General features: G+C 43.3%; 13 protein-coding genes across 13 annotated transcripts; 5 read left to right on the top strand and 8 right to left on the bottom strand.

Moving 5' to 3' along the window:
* Positions 1-121: 121 nt before the first annotated feature.
* On the bottom strand, positions 122-935 carry BBOV_II002580 (uncharacterized protein). The gene has a single exon (XM_001609731.2). It carries the CDS (start codon positions 903-905, stop codon positions 147-149), a length of 759 nt encoding a protein of 252 aa, XP_001609781.1. The 5' UTR covers positions 906-935; the 3' UTR covers positions 122-146.
* An 828-nt stretch (positions 936-1763) lies between these two features.
* On the bottom strand, positions 1764-2535 carry BBOV_II002590 (uncharacterized protein). Its single transcript, XM_001609732.2, has one exon. The coding sequence runs from the start codon at positions 2493-2495 to the stop codon at positions 1794-1796; it is 702 nt and encodes a 233-aa protein (XP_001609782.1). The 5' UTR covers positions 2496-2535; the 3' UTR covers positions 1764-1793.
* Positions 2536-5159: 2624 nt separating this feature from the next.
* BBOV_II002600 (uncharacterized protein) lies at positions 5160-6810 on the bottom strand. Its single transcript, XM_001609733.2, has 5 exons — positions 5950-6810; positions 5756-5914; positions 5495-5717; positions 5397-5460; positions 5160-5360 (listed from the first exon to the last, which is right to left on the bottom strand). Exons 1-5 carry the CDS (start codon positions 6743-6745, stop codon positions 5232-5234), a joined length of 1371 nt encoding a protein of 456 aa, XP_001609783.1. The 5' UTR covers positions 6746-6810; the 3' UTR covers positions 5160-5231.
* Positions 6811-6931: 121 nt separating this feature from the next.
* On the top strand, positions 6932-7680 carry BBOV_II002610 (diadenosine tetraphosphate (Ap4a) hydrolase family member protein). The gene is made up of 4 exons (XM_001609734.2): positions 6932-7151; positions 7288-7394; positions 7431-7540; positions 7576-7680. Exons 1-4 carry the CDS (start codon positions 7022-7024, stop codon positions 7673-7675), a joined length of 447 nt encoding a protein of 148 aa, XP_001609784.1. The 5' UTR covers positions 6932-7021; the 3' UTR covers positions 7676-7680.
* A 38-nt stretch (positions 7681-7718) lies between these two features.
* BBOV_II002620 (putative u6 snRNA-associated sm-like protein Lsm2) lies at positions 7719-8192 on the bottom strand. Its single transcript, XM_001609735.2, has 3 exons — positions 8147-8192; positions 7891-8055; positions 7719-7853 (listed from the first exon to the last, which is right to left on the bottom strand). The coding sequence occupies exons 1-3, from the start codon at positions 8147-8149 to the stop codon at positions 7722-7724; spliced, it is 300 nt and encodes a 99-aa protein (XP_001609785.1). The 5' UTR covers positions 8150-8192; the 3' UTR covers positions 7719-7721.
* A 544-nt stretch (positions 8193-8736) lies between these two features.
* Positions 8737-12211, top strand: BBOV_II002630 (Thrombospondin-Related Anonymous Protein 3 (TRAP3)). The gene has a single exon (XM_001609736.1). It carries the CDS (start codon positions 8814-8816, stop codon positions 12018-12020), a length of 3207 nt encoding a protein of 1068 aa, XP_001609786.1. The 5' UTR covers positions 8737-8813; the 3' UTR covers positions 12021-12211.
* A 107-nt stretch (positions 12212-12318) lies between these two features.
* BBOV_II002640 (uncharacterized protein) lies at positions 12319-12959 on the top strand. Its single transcript, XM_001609737.2, has one exon. The coding sequence runs from the start codon at positions 12337-12339 to the stop codon at positions 12922-12924; it is 588 nt and encodes a 195-aa protein (XP_001609787.1). The 5' UTR covers positions 12319-12336; the 3' UTR covers positions 12925-12959.
* Positions 12960-13326: 367 nt separating this feature from the next.
* On the top strand, positions 13327-15499 carry BBOV_II002650 (Thrombospondin-Related Anonymous Protein 1 (TRAP1)). Its single transcript, XM_001609738.2, has 5 exons — positions 13327-13448; positions 13483-15084; positions 15121-15177; positions 15215-15308; positions 15347-15499. The coding sequence occupies exons 1-5, from the start codon at positions 13352-13354 to the stop codon at positions 15477-15479; spliced, it is 1983 nt and encodes a 660-aa protein (XP_001609788.1). The 5' UTR covers positions 13327-13351; the 3' UTR covers positions 15480-15499.
* BBOV_II002660 (uncharacterized protein) lies at positions 15482-16632 on the top strand. The gene is made up of 3 exons (XM_001609739.2): positions 15482-15874; positions 15916-16170; positions 16205-16632. The coding sequence occupies exons 1-3, from the start codon at positions 15512-15514 to the stop codon at positions 16613-16615; spliced, it is 1029 nt and encodes a 342-aa protein (XP_001609789.1). The 5' UTR covers positions 15482-15511; the 3' UTR covers positions 16616-16632.
* On the bottom strand, positions 16567-17170 carry BBOV_II002665 (C-terminal duplication domain of Friend of PRMT1 (FoP) family protein). Its single transcript, XM_051766979.1, has 3 exons — positions 17045-17170; positions 16762-17006; positions 16567-16722 (listed from the first exon to the last, which is right to left on the bottom strand). Exons 1-3 carry the CDS (start codon positions 17148-17150, stop codon positions 16612-16614), a joined length of 462 nt encoding a protein of 153 aa, XP_051623793.1. The 5' UTR covers positions 17151-17170; the 3' UTR covers positions 16567-16611.
* Positions 17171-17194: 24 nt separating this feature from the next.
* On the bottom strand, positions 17195-17885 carry BBOV_II002670 (40S ribosomal subunit protein S4/S9 family protein). The gene is made up of 3 exons (XM_001609740.1): positions 17791-17885; positions 17599-17752; positions 17195-17563 (listed from the first exon to the last, which is right to left on the bottom strand). The coding sequence occupies exons 1-3, from the start codon at positions 17851-17853 to the stop codon at positions 17232-17234; spliced, it is 549 nt and encodes a 182-aa protein (XP_001609790.1). The 5' UTR covers positions 17854-17885; the 3' UTR covers positions 17195-17231.
* Positions 17886-17945: 60 nt separating this feature from the next.
* BBOV_II002680 (uncharacterized protein) lies at positions 17946-19300 on the bottom strand. Its single transcript, XM_001609741.2, has one exon. It carries the CDS (start codon positions 19265-19267, stop codon positions 17981-17983), a length of 1287 nt encoding a protein of 428 aa, XP_001609791.2. The 5' UTR covers positions 19268-19300; the 3' UTR covers positions 17946-17980.
* Positions 19301-19351: 51 nt separating this feature from the next.
* On the bottom strand, positions 19352-22802 carry BBOV_II002690 (FACT complex subunit (SPT16/CDC68) family protein). Its single transcript, XM_001609742.2, has 5 exons — positions 22603-22802; positions 22422-22510; positions 22272-22381; positions 22090-22233; positions 19352-22054 (listed from the first exon to the last, which is right to left on the bottom strand). Exons 1-5 carry the CDS (start codon positions 22770-22772, stop codon positions 19475-19477), a joined length of 3093 nt encoding a protein of 1030 aa, XP_001609792.2. The 5' UTR covers positions 22773-22802; the 3' UTR covers positions 19352-19474.
* Between the last annotated feature and the right edge of the window lie 305 nt (positions 22803-23107).

Consider the following 23107-nt stretch of genomic DNA (forward strand, 5'->3'; position numbering starts at 1 on the left):
ATATCCAATTGCGAGTAAACATGGCGTTAGACCTTTGATCTATACTAGTGATCTCAAGTACCGTGTGAAGTTGGGAATTATAGTTGGTCATATAGAGATTCAATACATTGGACTTCGCGGTTGATCCCATGCAATATGGATTAATGTTACTCTTCTGCAGATGTTTCCTTTGATGTAGTCTCAGCTGTGGAGCCTATTGTTTCTGCTTCCATCTTTTTAATACGTCCATCAAAGTTCAGCTTGTTTTTAAGGGATTTCCTCATGTAACTTGTAAGGTTTACGTAATTTTTATAATATGTGTGACCATATTCTTTTTGCCAATTCTTTGAACCTTCCTTGTCTGTGGGTTGTGAAGGCACTGAATCGTTAACCATCATATGGCCAAGTATGCTAACGAACTTATCTCTGAATTCTGCCCATTCGTAACGCCTAGTTTTACCGGTCTCCATCTTACACAGCAACTGTGCGAGTCTTTTGGGTAATTCGATTTCACCTTTTTTATTAAGTACTTTCACAATGTTCTCCGAAGTCCCAAAATCTGGACTGTCAGGTCCACAGGAAGTTAAATGTTTTAATATGACAGTTATACGTTTGTTCAGTAACTCCATGTCTACATCAACATTCTTCATTGAATTTTCTATGTCACATAACTTCACCGACACGTCGGACAACTGAGTCTTTACGGTGTTATCTGTTTTCGTCAAGTCAAATAAGAGTTTACTCTTCTCCCAACTCCAAGAGAAACAACCACTTTCTTTCTTTTTCTCAACGGGCTCCTGAGGCACCTCAGCTTCGTCAGCCCAAACGTTAGTACTCAAAGAACTAAGTACCACAACGGAAGCCAACATCAATTTGGCAACCTTGCCAAGGCCAAAGCCCGATTTACAAACCAAATAGCCAGACATCTTATATAGAGATACCAGCGATCAATACAATAAATAACTGACAGACTCAAAAAGTCAGTCAGTATAAACCTTCCTATATAAATGCAGAAGGATGACAACAATGTCTAAAGTGTCTACGTAATGTTATTCAAATATCGCTTCTCTATATGACCCAGGAGAATATACAAAACGACCCCTGAGCAGATAGATATAGTAAGTCAATAAGTAACGGAAGATAATGGACAGAGAGTATACAGGATGTAGGGTGTCATACATAGCCACTGGTCCCCAGGATAGACATGCTAGAAACATGGGAAAATGTAAAATGTGCATGTCATAGCCGGCGCCTACCTATCGCTCTCACAGCACGAGTCTGTGGAACTCACCTCGGAAGAGGGTGACTTCTTGAACGACACTACGGGTGGTCAACCTGAAGTACTCGAAACACAACAGGTTGTGGATGCTGAGAACAAAACATGATTGTAAGACACGAAACGGGTTGTCACAGCCAACATACACAAATGCAGTTTAAATTAAGTCACTAGTTGCCTAGGTCTACTCAGCTAGTAGAAACTGTGTTCCCATTTCTCAGTGGAACATACCTGACTGTTATTTTGTCCATTCAGTATTGTTTCACTACGAAATGGCATATACCATAGTGTCCTACATGATAATTGCCTTGTCTGCCGCTATACTCAATTGGGAAGTTCTGTTCACGTTGCTCCCTTAGTATAGAATTTGTACGCCACAGTCGTTATCGGTTATATCCAATTGCGAGTAAACATGGCGTTAGACCTTTGATCTATACTAGTGATCTCAAGTACCGTGTGAAGTTGGGAATTATAGTTGGTCATATAGAGATTCAATACATTGGACTTCGCGGTTGATCCCATGCAATATGGATTAATGTTACTCTTCTGCAGATGTTTCCTTTGATGTAGTCTCAGCTGTGGAGCCTATTGTTTCTGCTTCCATCTTTTTAATACGTCCATCAAAGTTCAGCTTGTTTTTAAGGGATTTCCTCATGTAAGTTGTAAGGTTCACATAATTTTTATAATAAGTGTATCTATATTCATTGTCCCATTTCTTTGAACCTTCCTTGTCGGTGGGTCTTGGGGGCACTGAATCGTCAATAGCCAAATGGAAAAGTAAGGTAATTAACTCATCACTGAACACTCCCCATTCGTAACGGCTAGTCTTGCCGGTCTTCATCTGACAAAGAGACTGTGCGAGCCTTTTGGGTATTTCAATTTCACCTTTTTTATTAAGTACTTTCACAATGTTCTCCGAAGTCCCAAAATCTGGACTGTCAGGTCCACAGGAAGTTAAATGCCTCAACAAAACAGTTATTCGTTGATTCAATAATTCCATGTCTACATCAACATTCTTCATTGATTTATCGATGCCAGATAACTTCACTGAGATGTCAGACAAAGGAGTTTTCTCGGTGTTATCTGTTTTCGTCAAATCGAATAGCAGTTTATTATTTCCTCCCAGACATCCTGCTAACACCCTGCCACTGAAAGCACTAAGTACCACAAAGGAAGCCAACATCAATTTGGCAACCTTGCCAAGGCCAAAGCCCGATTTGCAAACCAAGTGGCCAGACATCGTATATAAAGATACCACTGATCAATATAGTGAACAACTGACAGACTCAAAAAGTCAATTAGTATCAACCTTCCTATATGAATGCAGAAGGATGACAACAATGTCTAAAGTGTCTACGTAATGCTATTCAAATATCGATTTTCTATATGACCCAGGAGAATATACAAAACGACCCCTGAGCAGATAGATATAGTAAGTCAATAAGTAACGGAAGATAATGGACAGAGAGTATACAGGATGTAGGGTGTCATACATAGCCACTGGTCCCCAGGATGTTTGCATGTTTTACATTCTCCTGCACGGCAATTAGGCAGATTTGAGTATAATATACTGACTAAGTCCTTTTGTTTTACCGGATGCCGAAACTGCATAATTAGCATCGATTTTCATTATCTGTGGTAATTGTATCTAGTGCTTAATACAGGTTTTCCAATAGTGTAGATAGAACCATTGTAGCGATTTGTGTTATTCATTTAGCATTAAGTTGCCATGTTGTTTTTGACCTTTGCGTAGCTTGTACGTTTACCCAATATCCATGATACTAGATAAATCTCACTCACACTGGATGCTATATTCTGTCTCGGCTATGTTCCATCATGTTAACACCGCGTTATTTCATTGTAGCTGCATGTTACTGCTCCCCTTTATCTGGTATCAATCGAGTTATAGCATCCCAACATGACGGATTAACGATCGATAATGATCCAGCCCAGAATAAATCGGCAGTGATCCCTCCTTGTTGTTGTTCTGCATCAGGAACATGGTTTTTAGGGTACATTACGTAGACTACCAATGGGTCCCTAAAATGCCACCACACGTAGAGGCGGTGGCATATCGCCAATGTAGAGCTTATATCTTGCATACCGGAATCTGCAACAAACCACTTCCCATGTTAGCACAATGGTAGCCCTGGCACTATCTAGCTGCTATATCCGTATTAGCACAATAATCCAGTCTGCCTGTTACCATTAGGGCCACCAGTAGTACCATCTCTCAATAACAACCTCCTCTAAGTATGCAAGCACTACACCACTAAGATAGGTTGGCATCAATGGTATCTAGCTTGCAGCACAACTATTTTTAATGCATTTCGTTAGCTCAGGCCCTAGTAGCAGTTTCATGGATCTTGCTTTCCAGCAGTGGTTTTACAAATAATAATCCAAAGGTGCATTGGGAAACCTATCGTGGTAATTAAAGCAGGCTCCAGCAGATTTGGCACGGTATTGCTCTATTAGTCCAATCCTAGTACCATGTACTGGACAGTGTTAACATGGTACTGGTACATCTAGTGCCAACGTTCCCTGTAGCATCCTAACCAATCGATTGTTTGCATGATCCAGTCAAGATTGACACCTTGCACGAGTATTTAGCATGAACATGTAAACCCTGTGCTATAATGGGGCGGCACTTTAAGGGACTTTTTGTGAACATGGGGTCACGTTACAACCCGACATTCAAAGCACACTATCCCAGGACATAACATGACATGTGTACCACTGGCATAACGATTAACCAGAAGAACTACGGTAGCTGTCCTCTGCCATTATCCATAGCTTTCAACCATGTATTGCCAATGCACATCTCACGAACTACATCGTTGCACTAGATAGCATTACACAATTAGCACTTTTGGGATACATATGGTATACGGTACTGTTACTTGGAGTGTTGTCAATCACGTCTACCAGAAGCTGCCATAATTAAGCGAGCATATAGCCCAACTGATTAAGAGCTCCAACGTTACGATTATGTAAACTTATGTACCAATGATTACCTCACTAATTGGCATGTATAAAGATAGCATTCATACGCAATGGCTCACGTGTAAAACCAAATATCCAAACAGTGCCCGAGACTTACTTGACACATGACCGCGAATCAGATAATCATTGGCGCCACCAAAAAGGACTGATATAAAGCTTTTGAGGGAACAAACATATAACATATGCTTGCTACTGGGGGTAGAGCTACTCCATCAGCAACAGGGGTACTTAAGGAGTAAACCACTAGCACCAATCGATAATACCAATGGCACTACATTATCAAATAGACCTGGGCATCCGTGAGCAGTAGTCACAACACGTGATGTCGCCCTCACAGACATTATATCTATGTTAGTACTACCTAAAAGCAACTATTCACATTGGCGTCTTTGGGGCATAGGACAAGTTATATGGGTAGATATATACAAGCCTACTATGGCATCCAGAAAAACACAACAAATGTTCAGTGTTGCTATGTCACTATTGATCTAATCTAGCTGGTTCATTACACAACCGAAACAACGCAGTTTATCGCAAAGCAATCGACATGGTGCAAAAATATAGAGTCCAAAGGAATAACATAGAGGGGTTGGAGCATTTGTGTCTTTGACCGTTGTATACCAAATTTATTATCCAGTCATTGTCCTACAAATATTTACGTTTGAGTTGCTTATTCGGTGGAGAGTGGCATATAATCAATTAAGTTTATAAGTAAAATGATTACGTAGGTGATAAATATACATCTTCGCAATATGATCATGCGGTGAAAAGTTCAACCATGCTCATTGAACGTTCAATTCAACAGAGATATTAAAAGGTCTCAGTCCCTATACTATGAATAAAGGATTGCGATAACATTGGAACTACCCTTTTAAATAATTCCCCCAAACACAACCCAATTCACCTATCTCTACTTTAAGAATTAGTGTAGTCAGTTGATGGGATCATTACTACTATCTCGCCGAGGTGGTGCTCACGAAAGCCTCTTGGACGAGTGTATCTTGCGCTGACGAGGCTGAAGAAGAAAGCTCTCCAAGTACTCCCAAAACTCCTTGGCAATGGAAGCGTCATGGTGACGATGGCTACGGTTTATGCGAAGTACCTGCGTAACAGTTACGCAAACGACATTAGCACCCACCTTCACGTCCCAGTTGCTCATCTCGGCGGGCACACTGTCAGTGTCGTAAGTGAACAAGACACCCCTGCGCAACTATCTGGCCACATTAAGAAACATACTTCATCGTCACGAATATGTCCACCAACGATTCAAAAGGGTAGCCCTTGAACTGCCATTGGCCGCCCTTGACGTTCAATACCACGCAAACGACACTGATCCAATCAGAAGTCGTGAATTTGCTAGTGTAAGAACTCTCAACAACACGGAACTTTATGGCCCGACCACAGATGTTATGCACAACCTCCACGGCGTTCATGGGCAGCGTGGACGTCACAGGGCCACCTGGGCAAGCAGTTACATAGCCTAATGGCAGAACCTACCAGTACGCACTGACTCCTGGGCATCCACAAACTGGTGGTCCTCAAGCAGCTGCTTGATGTTCTGGCGACATAAAAGTGACATGGAACTACTGGGCACTATGATAACAGGCTTCTTCCGATACTTGCTGCAAATCTCGTCGAGAACTCGCATCTTATGCTCTGGGTAAAATTATGCACCAGCATTTTGGACCTACGTGGTCGGAGGACGTTGACCACCAGCTTCTTTGCTGGACGTGACTGAGGCTCGGACTTGAGTGACTCTACGGAATCCAGCTTCTGCAGCACACGCTCAAAGCCCTCGCCATAAGCTGTTAGCAGCGATATCCGGGTCCTCAAAGGACGGTCCAGTACACTAGCAGCAAACACACATAGGTTGCGGTACTTCTTTCTAGCAACCTTGTAGGTGTCAGAGCCTTCTTCAGCACATGTACCCATGAAGTCGGTACGCCACCCATCGACCATGGTCAACACCTCACTGACCGAACGTTTGCACTTGTCCTGGTGTACGGGTACTTTACTATGCTCCTCGTCAGGGTCACTGGGACCAATGTTGCCTAGATCATCGTTCAACACTGTGTAGCGTACCTTGGCTTCCAACAACTCAGGCGCAGTGTCAGGGTCAGTTAATATCGACTTGATGCGGTCTCGCTCCAGTACGTTGACGTACTTGAATCCACGCTGAGTAATGGAGCTGTAACTGTAGTCTGTCCTGCGAATGCACAACAAGAGAATCACATCGCCTATAGAGTACGCTTCGCCACGACGACTGCAAATTCCACTAGGGTCCAACATGTTTACTGCGATGTTCTGGTCAGGAATCTGGCATAGCAGAACGCCGGAAGATTCTATAGTAAATTCAACACCGCTTCCAGCGCTACATAGCTTCTTCAAGACCAATATTGCCGGCATGGAACCCTTGTCCGCCCAGTAGGCAGCATTAGACTTATGTGTAGCCCATGTACTATCAAATAGCTCCTGGGTTCCATCCATCTTTGCCGCTGCGATATTACAACCAGTGTATATTTTGGTGTATCAGGGTATACGTTAATTGCGTTGACCCAGTGAAACAACGAGACACACTATATTGGCCGCGACCATTACACACTTGCCATACTATAGCTATCGTCACATGAAATCGACTCTAGACAGGAAGCATTAATGCCCTTATTTCAGTGATACTTAGTACAGTTTGGAAGACTCGCTCCGGAAGGATAACTGTATTGACCATACCAACAGAAAGACACTGGTATAAACAACAACGAGCCCATGGCGGACAACGGCGGTATCGTGAAGGCCGCGGGCATCATAGTATACATCCTGGACGCGCTCTTGGGAACACCCAAGTTCCTACTTCTCAAAGCGTCCAACAAACCGTTCCATTGGACGCCTCCAAAGGGTGAGTTGCTTTATACAACCATAGGTGTACCTGTATAAGCCTAGTATACACCGTGGCTGTGTTAGCTAGGAAACATGGGCCATAGCTGATATGCTGCTGGTACCCATTTAAGGAACCGAGCTCATAAGTGCTGTAGGTAGACTGGATCCCGGGGAGTCATTCATGGAAGCAGCGTACCGGGAGACTTGGGAGGAGTCCGGACTACAGAAGGATTTGATTGAACTGGACACTTCCTTCCAGGAGGTTGGTTGGAATGCATGACACATGGACGCTGCCCAGGTCCTGAGGTACAAGGCCAACGGCAAGGACAAGGAATGTGTCTACTACCTCGGCAAACTGACCGACGCTGATCCAAAAATCACTATATCGCATGAACACACGGACTATGCGTAGGTACCACTGTATTAACAATAGACATGCCCAGGTGGGTCCCTGCCAACAATATCGGCGACTACTGCGACAAAGAATCGCTTTGCGAGATGATAGCCAAGGCTGATCTCCACATACGTAATCAACTGCAGTAAAATGCAAACACTATGCTCAATGTCATATTAATGCTTGGGTACATGATTACTTGTCTACGTTAGACTTCATGGCCTCGCGGCGACACAGCTCCTGGAGCTCCTCAGTGTTGACGTCGGAGCTATTGAGGTAGACGTAACGCACCACTGAGCCTCTCACAAAGCAATTCACAACCGATAGCTGATACGTAGTGGTAACTCGGTAGTGGTCAACATACCAGGTGAGGATAACGTTCGGTGTCACTGGCCGTCACATTGCTCAGCTTGAAGTTGAGGTACTGGTCCACAGCATGCAGACGGCCGGTCAGCTGTAGATCGTTCTTTAACTCGACCGTTACACTCGCGCCCTTCTCCGCAAGCGATTGGAAGAAGTTGAAGAATAACTGAGACAAGGTTAAGTAAGGACTATTAGGGCAGTGCCATACACATTGGCACAATATGGTACTTCCGGATAAGGAAGGTCCCCAAACTCACCATCTCGTGGAAAATACGTGCTTCTATAGGGTCAACATGGTTAAATGTGCAATGTGACCTTGGTGGGCTATGTTGTGTGGGTCAGTTGCGTGATACTATGTGACCTATTCTATATATAAGATGTAGCACTGATGTGTGTATTCGGACTCTGACATTGGAGTATAGGCTACCGGAACTAGTCTCGACTACCTAATGGAGTACTTCTACAAGGAGACCACGGAACAATGGAGTACAAGGCTTAAAATCGCAGTGAATGTTAGTGATAATACGTACATATTGTCGTGGAGTGTGTAATCATAACCGAGGCCGGTATACTGGCAATGTGGTCTACCAGTGGACGTCGCTTGTGGAGGCCAAGGGACTTCAGATCCCTGGGAACACCTATCTTCCAGTGTTACGATGGTAATGGGATACTATAAAAGCAAATTTATTTTTATACGTCGTAAGGATGCTGCAAAATTGGTTAGTGCTTGCACCGTGACGGTCCCGCGATTTGGATACCGCTGTGCTACTCTTTGCACGGAATCACGACGTCGTGCATAACGCCATGCTTACGAGTTCGTACACATTTAACGACCTTGACTAGCCGCTGGTTTATATACATCGGCGTTAGGGTCATTCTAACACCATTTTATTGCAGAATCGTAAACATTCTAGACTTGTCACGATGGTGAAGTTCCACACATTATCGGTCGCAGCCATCTTGGCGATTGCTTCATCCAATACTATTTTTGCTTCTGTTCAGAATGCTTATGAATACGACAGCCAATTATTGGATGATTCTACAAGCTTCGTTGAAAAGAATTCCCGATCATTCTCAAGTAAGCCTAAGGCAGCTGACACAGCATCCCACGCCACCAAAGATTATGTGATTGCTGTGGAGAATTCATCACAATTTACTGCCGATTTTTGGAACAAGGATCTAAGGGAATTCTTGGACAGTTTGATAAAGAAATTGGCTTCTTCCAGCGGAAGGAAAACCATTTCCTTAGTTGACTATTCCACCATTATTAATCGCTGGTTAACAAGGGAAACGGTTAAAAGTGATCAATTACCACAGGCTGATAAAAAGCTTGACATGCTGTTAAAGAACCGACGCAATGTTGCCAACGCAAATGTAGGTTACGCAGTGAAGTATCTTAGGAGAAATTTCTATGCTAACGGTGCTAAATACCTAGTCAATGATTACTCCACTGAATTGACATATGATGCTGCTCCTGGTAAGGACACTGTTATTTTCATCATCACCAGTGGTGAGGATTCTAACCCCGATTTCGCATTGAAGGAATCATTGAATGACCGTAGGAATGGTGCTACCTATTATGTGATTGATTTTGGTGGCAAAAATGGCAAGTTTTGGGGCCAATTTGTCGGCTGCCGCTATCATTACAGCTGCCCTAACTACATTGTTAGCAAGAGTAGCAACACCTCCAAGGTTCTTGATCACATAGCAACTCAGCTATCAAAGAAAGGCCCACGTGATGCTGTTTGTTATGAGGAGTGGTCTGATTATTCCGAATGCAGCAAACCTTGTGGTACCGGTATTAAGACGGCTGTTCTCGAAGGTTTCAAAACCTTAGTAGCCCCCAGCAGTGACTCCACTTCTGTTGGTCGTTCTTGCAAAGAACAGATGCAGAACTATAAAACCAAGCAACTACTTTGCAACATGCAACCATGCAACAAGGCTACTGAAACTGATATCCGCGCCCATACTAATGATGGAGAAACGACAACCACCAATAAGGGCGTCATGGTTCGCCCCTTCGTAATGCAGCCATTGAAGTTCAAGGGTTCGTTCGATTTATCGGATGAAGGATCTAGTGTCGACCCTGAGAATGATAAATCTTCTGTATCACAAGAAGAAGTTGAGAAGATGAGAGAAAACGATGTTGTTGATGGTAAGCCTCGCCACTATGTTCCATCATTATATGATGGTAATATTAACCTAGATGAAATGCTCCAATTTGCTACTGATGCTAACCGCTACATGAGCAAGTGTAACACAAAGTCTAAGGATTACGTGATTGCATTGGAAGATACTACTCAGCACTCTGAGAAAACATGGAAGGACCTACAGATGTTCGTCAGGCTTCTCGCTGATGCCCTCTCTGCAACAAATGGCACAAACACATTGTCACTAGTGAACTTCTCGTCAAAGAACTATCTCACTATGGACAAGACCATTTTATCCCCAAACAACATGAAGGAGGTTGATGCAAAGATCGGTAAGATGTTTGAAAAACGCAGCAAGGACAAGGAAGCTGACCTAGGCAGTGCTTTGAGATTTTTGCGTAACAACGTTTATATAAATGGTAACAAATACCTATTGAAAGATGCTCGTACTGAGTTATTGTACAAGGATGCACCTGGTAAGGATACAGTCGTGTTCATAATTACTTGTGGCAACATCGTCGACCGTAATGTTGCACTTCAAGAAGCATTTGATGCACGTCGTAACGGTGTTACTTTCTATGTAATAGATGTTGAACCAAAGATGCAGCAGCTTTGGACTCAAATGATAGGTTGCCGCTACCATTTCAGTTGTCCTAACTACGTGGTTGCCAAGAACTTGAAGCCCACCATTGATGTAGAATACATAATGGAGCACATTTGCACTCAACCAGGCAAGGATGCCGTATGTGCCGAGGATTGGTCTCCATTCTCAGAATGCAGTGTAAAATGTGGCGGTGGTGTTAGAACATCTGTATTACAAGGATACCGCACATTACTTACTCACAGTGTGGATCGTGGTTCTGTTGGCAAATCATGCCAGGAGCAACTCAAGGATGTCAAGGCTAAACAACTCCTTTGTAACATGCGTTCATGCAAGCCTCATGAACTGGAGCAAAAAGGACCCATTATTGAATCTTCTGTGGACGGACCTACTAAAGAAACTTCCGTCAACGAACCAGCGAATGAAGAGGCATCTGATAAATCTGCTGGAGCCCCCTCTGAAGATAAGTCAGCTGAAAGCACATCAGCCACTGAACCAGCTAAGGATGAAACAGTAACAAATGAACATGTCGAAACTCCCGCCGGAACCGTAGAGAGTACTGAATCTACTTCTGAGGAACCAACTCCTGTTGCTGAAGATGTTGCCCAGCCTCCCCAAGAGGAGGTTGTACCTTCTGAGAATCCCACCAGCTTAGATAATGAAGAAGTCAAGGAGGTTGAATCAACACCTTCGAACGATGGCAACGGAAGTGATGTTACCGAGGAAGAACCGAAGGTTACTGATGTACCAGAGGCTGCTCCTTTGGAGCCAGCACCAACTAAGAATCCAGAGGAGATTGCAGTGGAACCTAAGAATGAAACCGAAGGCAGTGAAGACAAAGGTGCCAAGTCCGAACTTCCTCTCCCAGAGGCTGATTTGAGATCAGAGAGCAACCAACCCTCCACTGGTTCAGTTGAAAAGGGTGAGCCACAGGCAGAAGCCAGCTCTTCTGACAATTATGACACAGTTACAATTCCAGAGGAATTGAAAGAAAACCTACCCAAACCGGAAATTGAAACCCCTAGCCACGAGGTGGCACCAACCGTTGACGAACATCAGAATGTACATGTTGTTGAGGAGACAAGTAACAACGACTATGAACAAAGAGCACACAGGGAAGACTACACCACAAATGATCACTCTGATGAACATGACAAGGAGTCGTACTTCACCACGACTAATGCTATGATGGGTTCTGCTGTATGCGTCGTTGTATGCGCGATTGTTGGTGGAGGGTATGCATTAACCTCTAAGAAGGACACTTCTCTTGACGGCATCAACGACGGTGAAACACCCTTCTTCGATGACAGCACAAATGGCAGGGAAGAGACCGCCGATACTTACGATGTTGCTGGCGCAAACGACAATCTGTGGGCTTAATTAGTACCCGTTTAAGGCAGCGTGATATGCCTTATTAGTATCATACTCAGGAAATCAACCGGTTTGACTGGTGAGCAGTATTTTGTCAGAAGATTGCAATACCACTCACATATCACAAATGATGGTCATTCCTAGCTGTTGATCTAACAACATAAATGCAGTTTTTTAAAAATTATAATGTAGTTATATATAAGATAGCTCAATGGAAGCTCGAAATATTAGGATGCATTGCAGTTGTTCTGGTGCTCTGCGGTTGCGTTTACTGGTAGACTTGTGACAGTTCATTAGTATTTGCTGTATTACATCCTTTCTAAAGATGATTCATAGGCTAAATAATAGATGTGTTAGGTGGCTAGACATTTTACGGCGCGACGGAGTGCCATATGGTCAGCGTCGTTTCTTCAGTGATCGCAGCGAAGCTGCCTACAGTCGAAGGGTATACTGCAGTAATGGCGTTGTAGAATTTGGTCCTCCAACGTACACATTCTTCACTGAGAATGCCTGTTTGACTGTTAAGTTACGAAATGACGAGAATCTTGGTTACAGGGTTATGTTACTATCCGCTATGACGCGCGAAGGCCAGGATAGTAAGGTATTTGACAAGCGTTCTCGTGTATCTTCTACATTACCAATGGATGAAGCTGCCAAGTTATTTGATATTGTTAATGATGGTTCAAGTGCTTCCACAGTTACGCTTCAAGGTGTAGATGGCGGCAATGTAATCGTGTCTAAAACAGTTAACAGTATATCTTTGAAATTATGTCCTAGTTTGATACCAGGAATCAATGTTATGGGTTCTGGAACATCAAATTTGAACACAAGCAAGGTGAATGTCACGTTTGTTGGCGGGAGCAATGAAAATACACTGCTGATCCACGCACTGAAGGAGCTTAAGGATTACTAATATTTATTATCGGGATATCTTGGATTTTTTGGACTGGCAATGGTGTTCGCTTGTCAAGTGTCAATATGAGTTCGTTTGACATATGAAGACGTTATTTTAACAATATGGATTTTTCATTACTGTGTAAGAGGACTGCGCACACTTTCCTAGCATGCACAGTTAGAGATCTTTTGTGCACATATTAATATCTATTGTAACATCTGGCTCATGTTACTGCGTGGCATGGAGCCATCCTGAGTCATGTACCATGTGGCAACATGTTACTTATTGTTCATACAAAGTTATATGGCATCTTTGGATCACACAGAAATCATAATTTTGTGATCCAACTATATTTTACATAGTAAGGCAGAGACCTAAACGTCGATACAGCATATCGTTTTCTGGATTAAAAATAAACTTTGCTTCGAAAAGTTTGTGACACAAAATGATCGGTTACATCAAGATTCTGGCCTCTGTGCCCCTGTTAAGTTTAGCCTTTTTAGCTACAACGGGGCTACATGCTTTTGCGGACAAAGGCGTTGGTATGTTAAATTGGGATTGAAATATTAGCCACAGGTTCACCAAAGGGAAAACAATGCAAGAAGCAACTTGACTTTTCGATTGTGGTAGATGAATCTGCTAGTATATCGAATGATCAATGGGAGGGTCAGATGATTCCATTTTTGCGGAATTTGATTCATACCGTTGACCTCGACAACACTGACATACGTCTTTCGCTTACCACTTACTCAACTCCAACTCGCCAGATATTTACGTTTTTGGATGCGGCTGCAAGCAGTACCAGGCTCGCACTCACTAAGCTTGATTGGATGGCCGGTACCAAAGCTAGGAGTGGTATGACCTACACTGGCAGGGCTCTGAACTACGTTCGTAAGGCTATACTACCATATGGTCGCAAGAATGTACCCAAGGCATTGTTACTGATTACTGATGGAGTATCTTCGGATGGAAGTTACACCGCACAGGTTGCGGCCATGCTTCGTGATGAGGGTGTAAATGTAATGGTTATTGGTGTCGGTGATGTAAATGTTGCTGAATGCCGTGGCATAGTAGGATGTGATGGAGTAATGGATTGTCCTATGTTCAAGCACACCAACTGGAAGGACATCATGGGCCTCTTTAACAGCTTAATGAAGGAGGTATGTGATATTTTACCTCAGGACGCTGTTTGTGAGCCTGTATGGGCAGAATGGTCATCTTGTAAAGGGGAATGTGGCGTTCCTGGTACACGAACTCGTGCTCTTTTGGATCTCCGAATGATTGAAAAGCCCGTAAATGGCTCGAATGGGCAACCGGGTAAATCATGTGAGGATCAGAAGATGAACTTCTTACCCCAATCAGAGACATGCACCATAGAATGCAATCATGAGCCTGTGCCAAGCTCGCCGGTACCTATACCACATGATATGGATCACCCAGAACCAAGCCGTGCTACACCGGAAGGTGACTTAGATCATTCTCATTCTAGCATTCCATCCACCCCTGACATGTCATCAAGTTCTACTGACATGCCATCAAGTTCTAGTGACATGCCATCAAGTCCCACTGATATGTCATCAAGTACTACCGATATGCCATCAAGTACTACCGATATGCCATCAAGTACTACCGATATGTCATCAAGTACTACCGATATGCCATCAAGTACTACCGATATGTCATCAAGTACTACCGATATGCCATCAAGTCCCACTGATATGCCATCAAGTACTACCGATATGCCATCAAGTCCCACTCATACTCGTGTAGAAGAGACCGATGAAGAACATAACCACAGGAAAGATATGGATATCAAGTTCCCCGAAAATATGGATGATATTCCAGTCGAGGATATTCCCATGCCCATAGATCCTAGACATGGCGTCGAACCATCGGCTTCTGATGTGATACCTGAGGATGACCAACTTCGTAAGAAGCTTGAAATGCAGCGCGAAGAGGACCTAAGGAAGGAATTGATGCTCCAACATGAACTGAAGCTTCAAGAAGAAAAGGAAAGGGCGGCTATTTTAGAGAATAACACTCCTTATGGATCCGCCACTTCCGTGTCGCAAGGCGGTGAATCTACAACTGGCTTACCCCAAAGTAGCGAGGCCGATGCAATAAGTCACGATGTGTATGATAACCACCCCGAGGAATCTGAAAACACAGGGATAAATGGTTAGTTTGTGTGTTGAATGCACCGAACCTTTTCAGCTGAAGTGACCGAATCTGAGGACTACGAGGGCGAAAAACAAAATGACGAATCAAATGGTACGTTTGTGTTCATGTTACGTTCAATATCATTCAGCACGTTCGACTAGCAACACTACTAAGATTGCCGGCGGTGCTTTACTAGGTCTTCTTCTCCTTGGTGCCGGTGGTGGATACGCTATGTACAAAAAGTGAGTGATATAGGCGTTATATTTAAAACTCATTGCAGGAACAAGACACCTACTGTTGAGACAGAATCAGGTGATTACACTGGGGCCGACGAGAGTGCAGAACCCATGAAGGAGGGTGACACATACACCGTCACTGAGTTTGACAACAACATTTGGGGCGAGGCAGCGTAACTTACACATATAGAAATGTTATAGTAGTATCTATGAAATCACACATTGCATGGAAGTTGGTTGTAACATTGGCATTTTGCCTTGTAGACGGCGTCCGCCTTCCGCATCCAAATATCGCATCAATTACATTTCCCATTCAATGTAATACAGTAGAAGGTAACAACAGAGGTGCCATTGCTCTGGCTGTGACTCGGCAGTTTGCATTGCACAATGCTGTTGATTTTGCGCATAAAAACGTCCAGGAAATCGCAAATAAAACAACTGGCAATAGTGAAATTGATGACGCAATTTCGTTTTATGCTGCCTATCAAGATAGAATATTGCGCGAACTCCTGCTACCTGCTGTAAACGCAGTGTCTAAGGGACGGTACGCCGAATCTTCTAAACCGCATAAGGTATTAAACATGTGTAATCATTTTTAAAAATAATGTAACAGGTTAAAAATGTTGAATGGGATATCGCAGTTAGTACTCCAGACAAGCCTCTGCAATGTGCAGTGCTTGCTTCCGTCCCTCCTGGGACAATTCTGGTCCGACCTAAACCGGGACCTGGCGAGGTTGAAGCTAGTGATTACATTTCTATAATGGCTCTCAATGACATAGTAAGATCGCAGCCTTCCAGCTTGTCGCTGCTGTTTCCAAGTGCGCAACCATCTGAAGTGTACAAGCTCTATGCTCACGCTTCCCTACCGGTAAGACTCCAAAGCTGATAACAAGATCATTCAGACTATTTTGGTTGCGTATCTAAGTTGTAGCAAGTTCTTTAGGCGTGCATTGTCGGCACTGCTGATTACATCGGTTGCTGCCGCTGCACATCAAATGATCCTTGATTTATTAATCGCTCTTCTGAGAACTAGGACCTTTTGGCACCCATATGTATACGGTCTTTGGAGTCGCATTTATCACACTCCTGTACCTTTATTGGCATTGACTGCGAAGCGGATCGCTGAACTCTCTTATGATGCCTTTATCAGTGTAGAAGAGTATCTACATCGATGTGGAATCGACTTGGAAAGCCACATGTTAAACGGTGACCTATACCGTCACATCCTACACCGTAAAGTGATTAAGAATCACATGGGTCTCCACATGCGGTACGAACCAGTTTTTAGTGGTTCCGAAGTACACATTGCTTAACTTTTTTGCTCTCCTTCGTTTCCATCTTCTGCGAAGTAGTTAGCAAGTTGTTCATCTAATCGTCCCTTGAAGGCTTCATTTCCCATATATTTATCCAATTGCATATCCTGGAATCAATGATATTGGTATCTATGCCATCCACTTACCAGATCGTCTTTCGTTACTGCCTTTTTCACTGGATTCTTACGTGCGATTCGCGCGCGTTTATTAAGTGTTTTACGTACTTGTCCTTGTGAATTGTTGGTCGAAGGACCAGGGCGTTGGATAGCTCTCTTTCTTTGTGCTAATGGCTCGCGTCTTGGACGATATCGTTCCTGTTCAGCACTGTTTTGCGGCCTTCTAGCATTTTCATATGCTCCTCTAAATGTCTGATTCATGTTGTAATCCTTTTCTGTGCAGCATTGCAATGAATATGTATTTTGGACACACCCCTAGCATCATAGGCAGCAGGTTGAGAGCGAGCCTGCGGACGATACTGCCGTGGGCGGCGCATAGGAGAACGCTCTCGCCTATTTTGTTTGTATGTATGTTGCATTTTTAATGAAATGAGCTAATATAAGCGCGTCATATGGGGGAGGGCACAAGTATACGTAGCACGTTTAAAAAGATGTTACTTCTACTCGGCAGCAGCACGCAAAGCCTTGCGGTGTACCCTTCCTGGACGGCCACCGCCGAATGGAGAGGTGAGGGCAAAGTCGATGTGTTTCTCAGAGTCAACTCTGACCATGAAAGAGGGAATATCGACGATTTGCTTGCCCACGCGAATGTGGCGCTGACGGATCATGCAGCGCGCGTGGTGAATTGATTTAGCAAGACCAAGTTTGAAAACTTTGGTCTGGAGACGACGTTCCATCATCTTGTTGAGTGTAAGACCAAGGACGAAATCCAGCTTCCTTTCGTTTTCACCCATAAGTCCATAGCGAACCATACGTCTCAACAAAGCATCACCTAGTCCACATTACAACTTATTATAGCACACCTACCTTGGAACTGGCGTTTAACGTCTTTGTCGTCTAGGGTGAGAAGGTAACGGGCAGCTGACCTAATCTTGGACAACACATACTGCACGCGCCACACCTCACGCTTGTTTTTTAGTCCATATTCACCGATGAGTTTGAGCTCTTGGTCCAAACGTTCCTATTACGCGTTGTACATCATGGGCTATGCGGGCTTACCTTCTCGAATGGACGTTTTGGATTCCTGAAAGTCTTACTATAGTTTCTGAGGCTTCCAGACATCTTGAAACAATATAATTAAGCCTACGTTTACCAATAGAGTGAGCTGCGATGTTGAAAAAACGGTAAAGCGGCCACATGGGGCCTGTGCCCTTCGGTACCTGACGCGGGATGGGGAAAAGGCTGTCGTTTAAGTTAGTACAAATTTAGTGAAAAGTTTTACTGTGTATTTTAAAAATGAGGTGAGTAGGCACAGCTCATGACGATCTCTTTGGTAAACCTGGCGTTTCCAGTATTCAATGGTCAGGTCGCGCAGTTTGGTTATCACCAACCGCCAGACAACGTCGCCAACTTCTTCATTGCCAAAGCTGATGTAACCTAATTCTAGCATCTCTCCTTCGAATACTATAGTGAGCCGTTCGGATGTCATACTTTTAACGAACACATGAACACCTTCCACAATGATAGGTGTTTGTGACCTTAGTGGTTCCAATGCTGCTTGGGATATTGCGATGAATATGAACCGATCTATAAGGCACATTTGTGCGTTTCTGAGGCGGTATATAACTGGGTTGCATCCATCTTTGGTGTATACTGGCACGTGTGCTCCATTAACTGTAAGGGCGAAGTTGCGCTCAATAAAGTATGACACCTGTGTGGGAAATGTCATCTTTGTCAATAATCCAGCTTCTGGGTTATCGTCTTCATAGTATGACACTAGGCATTGTTGTGGTCTTCCTGGATGTACGAGTTTATGCAGATCCCATGACTCCCATACTTGTGGTTCGCTTTCTTGGTTTAGATTTAGATCCATATCGTAGAATATTACAAAAACGGAGAATGTCGATGGATAATCGACGTCAAATGACGATACATCCACTAGATTGCGTATATTGAGGAGCACTTTAAATTGTTTTTTTATTTCCGATAGTACACGCAGAAAGTTTGTCTGCAGTCCTATAGATTGCGATATTATCTTACTTAGTTTTCTTGACTTGCTTGCACAATCCACTAGGCGCGTATTGCGTCCTTTGATTGCATATTTGACGACATTATTGTTGATTTCATGTGCTGTTACTGTATGGTTAAGGTTCAGACGCTTCGACGAATGCAGGCAATCCAGTAACGCTCTAGCTTTTGAGAATACTTGGGATGAATTCATATGATATTTTTTAGCTTCATCCCATTCTACGGGTACGCTTTTTTGTGTCCATATACTAGAAGCCATGCACAGTGTGGACGCTGGTATATGCCAGTTCTCATTGTTTCCGCGTTCCAGTGCTGTCTCTAGGTCATTTTCATTATTCGTTGTGGCTAATGCACGCGCTGTGAAATAATCACGCACTTCCAGTTCTTTTAAAGTACATCCGTTGTAATATCGCATTACCTTGGTATCATTCGGACCGTAGCATTCCAGGCGGAATGTACCTTCGTACACATCGTTGCCCATTGGCGTCGCTGTACCATTTCTTGACATTTGCTACGTACAGCTAGGAAAAACAATAATATATACAACGAGTTGTGCCCGCTTGTGACGCGGGTTAGGCACACCTACAGTTGTAGTGAACTCGGTAGTATTACGTGGTAGCATCAAAAACAGTCATCTATTAAACGATATAGTGTTGATTAGTACTTGCATATCAGTATAGATACCCCCGTCACTGAAGTTACATGACCGTTGTTTTTAACGGCGTCTCTTCTTGGACCGCTGATTGCTATTATCGTCCTCATAACGGTGTTTATCATCTTCCTTTCTGGCAAAAGCTTCCATTTCATCCCATGACAGCCCTTCTTCCTCGTCTTCATCCTCATATTCTTCGTCTTCTTCCTCTTCATCTTCGTCTGCCAATGACTCATCGTCATCTCCATATTCCTCATCACTATCTTCCTCAACTTCTTCTTCGCTGTCATGCTCATACTCTTCATCTTCATCATCCAGGGATTCCTCTTCACCTTCTGATTCTCCTAGGAACCCATCGAACCCTCCATTCTCGACGAATGCATCAACGTCGTCCAAGATGGTCTTCAATATATTGGTCCACTGCAAGTTGTTCTTTCCTTCATACCACACCATATCCAATTCGTTCAACCAGCTTTTGAGCACATCCAGGTATTCCACTGGGATAAGGTCTATGCGCCTGACTGCCTTTGAGTAATCTTTGTTGACCAATACCATATCGAAGTTGCGTAGCCCATGTTGCACTCTTTCTAGTGATACCATTTCAACATCCTCTAGTGTCAGTACGAATGGTGGCCATTCCACTAGGTTCACTAGGCAATGTGCTGTCGGCAGGATTTCTACATTGGACTTTGATGGCACACCACTGAACATGAGTTCCCGATATGGCATATCGAAAACCAGGTTAGACATCTCCTGCAGTTGTGTGACAAACTGTTTGAATTCAGCATTGAGACGTCTTTTCATTTCACGATCACGCATTTCTTCTAATGTTTCATCGGGGTCGTTGTACGATCTTCCACGACGGTTGTCCAAGTCATCTATTTGGGTACCAACTTCACAGTAAAATTGCACATCCATAGATTTCCTTTTCCCTACCATTATGGGCGATTTGAGGTGGAAGTGTAGCAACACTATTAACTCACGTTCGCACGGTTGGAAAATAGCGTGACGAATGTTCGCGTACGTAATATCTATATGGTCCACTCTATCTCGTGTGTTGACTACATATCTGAGACCGTTATGGTGTGCTTCTAGGAATCCAATAATCCGCCTCGCTCCGTGTACGTTTGGTCGTACCATGAGGTCTTTCAGTACGATACGGCGTCCTTCCTTTTTAAGCATAAGTTTTTCTTGTTCAGCAATTACTCGGTTAGCATCAGCATCTGTTTCACGTTGCTTGACCTGCTTAATGAGATCCTTTATTGCACGGAACACGTTTTGTATGTGTTTGCTATCGGATGAGCGGTACATCACTTCTTTAACGAAAATGGAGTTCTCCGCTGTTACCTCTGGTAATGGGTTAACATCATTCTTTGAGGTGAATGTATGTGATCCTGGCACCTGGAAATTGATACGTAGGTTGTATGTTTGGTTATCTTCGGAGTTACATGATGCATTTTTAACTGTCAGTATACTGAATGGTAGGTGGTATCCGTTAACTGGTAGCATTATAACCTCGTTAACTACATCAACGTAAATCTGGTTCGGGATAAGATCTCTTGGGAACGTATTGGGTGATGAGAATGCTCGCAATTTGTCCATTTTCACTACGTTGCGTTGTTTTGCAGTACCCGCTAGACCACCTTCCTCCTTTACTCGGCGTGCAATGGCTTCTACCTTCTGTTTGCGTAGCTGCAATTGTCGTTCCATTCGAGCTTTAATTTCCGATTCAGACACTTGGTTTTGTCCTGGCCTATCACGTTTCCTCAAGCGTTCCTTTAGTATTACGCTATCAGCGTCACGTAGCAGTTCAGAAGACACTGAGGGCTGTTTCTGTGGTTTTGTCTCATTTGTATGCATCGGTGTTTCTTCTTCATCCTCTAATTCGTATGATATATTCTCTAAACTCTTGCTGACGGTTGATGTTAGCACTACAGCACCTTCATCTGTTACTTCCACGGTATCTCCAATCCATATAGCAAATTCCTTTCCGTCAGCATCTAGGTGAACAAATCCCAATGAAATATGGAAGACCATTCCTGTAGCAACAATGCATTTGTCATTCCCACTGACAAGTGTAAAGTTCGGATCTGTGAATTCAATGCCCATGATGTGTCCTACAGATCGTAGCAACCTATCGGCAAAATTGGGCTTTTCAGATGCAACAAAATTGTGTACATCGTCGTATATGGATCCAAACGTAACACCTGGTTTTAGCTTGGTCAATGCAAAATCTAATGCGCTTAGAGCAAACGTATAGGCTTCCTTATGTTTTGCTGTCCCATCTAACAGGAGCGTACGGGTGAGGCATGCAAACAACTCGGAATATTTGGAGCAGACAGAGACTATAATAGTTCCAGATGCGTGTGATAGTATCATATCATTGGGAGGGACTCCGACACTCAGGTTGAATGTGTTACCGCTTTGTACATTGCTGTAAGCTACTTCAATCTCACTTGGGTTTACGTTGTATTTCCTTTGTAGTTTATCCAAGAATTTAGTATCGTTATACACATTGAATGCCTCTCCCACAATGTTAGCATGTGTTTTCTTCTCTTCAGAGTCGAGGATATTTTCAATTTGGTTAATAAGCTGTGACTTCATCACTGCGCAGCTGACTTGTGCAGCTTTCCGTTGTATTTCCTGAGTGTCGTAAAATATCGTTGAACTGTACTAACCATATCAACTTTAGTGCGTATTGCCATGATATTCGTCAGTTGGAAAGTTACATCAAAAGTCTGGTGTGACCCAATTATTTCCATACAATTTTCGGCAAATGCTCCCATTGGCTTATCTCCACTGAACACTCCTAGGGTAGGATTCTACAAAGGGCTGCGGTGTTACATCCCATGAAACTCACATCTATATTCGATATGATCTGAGATAGCATATCTTCATCCGGAGTTTCCGGGCTGCGCTGGAGAATGATCAATTTATCATGATGTTCCTTTATGGGTTCCAAGTACACCGCTACGTGATTACGTTAGACAAGGCTTTATATGTCACCTACCTTTTTTGGGGGAAGTTAGGATGTGCCATGTACCATCTTTAGCAAAGACGAAGAGTGTTTCTGGAAATTGGAATCCCGTCAGCCATAGTCTGTGTAGACATGAGTAATATCATGTTTTAGGTCACGAATAACACCGACAACATGTTACACACTTGTATACTATACTAGAATAGCAACTCACTGGAGCAATTCAGAGGCTGTTGCGCTTGCATTGTTCTGGTTCTTCCCAGTGCATACAAATATGAGATTGACCGATTCTAATTCTGGAGTATCAAAAACCTTGGAGAGCTGTTTTAATTTTAATTTTACTTCGTCAAAGTTGATGACGACGCTGCGCTTCGTGTCAGCCATCGTTAATTATGTTTACTGAATAGCGTTGTGCCACACAGGTCTAGCAGGAGGAGGATGAAATAACTGCGTAGTTCCACAGCACACTAATTATATGGCAATATTTCACCATTTATATCATATTTTAATTAGGTGTGTTGGCGTTAACGATGTAAGATGCTAATAATAACCAGCTAGTGTATGATGTTGTACATTCCATGGCACTAGACAACAAAATGCCTTCTCTGGCTACTCAGAGGTATTTTGTTACAAATATAATGTTAATTATAAGATCGTACGCTATTTTAATTTTGATATTTGCTATATAGTTTGGCAGCCATACGCTATGGCATGGTCAT

The sequence above is a fragment of the Babesia bovis genome, chromosome 2, assembly GCF_000165395.2.
Source record: "Babesia bovis T2Bo chromosome 2, whole genome shotgun sequence".
In the NCBI taxonomy this organism is placed as follows: Eukaryota; Apicomplexa; class Aconoidasida; order Piroplasmida; family Babesiidae; genus Babesia; species Babesia bovis.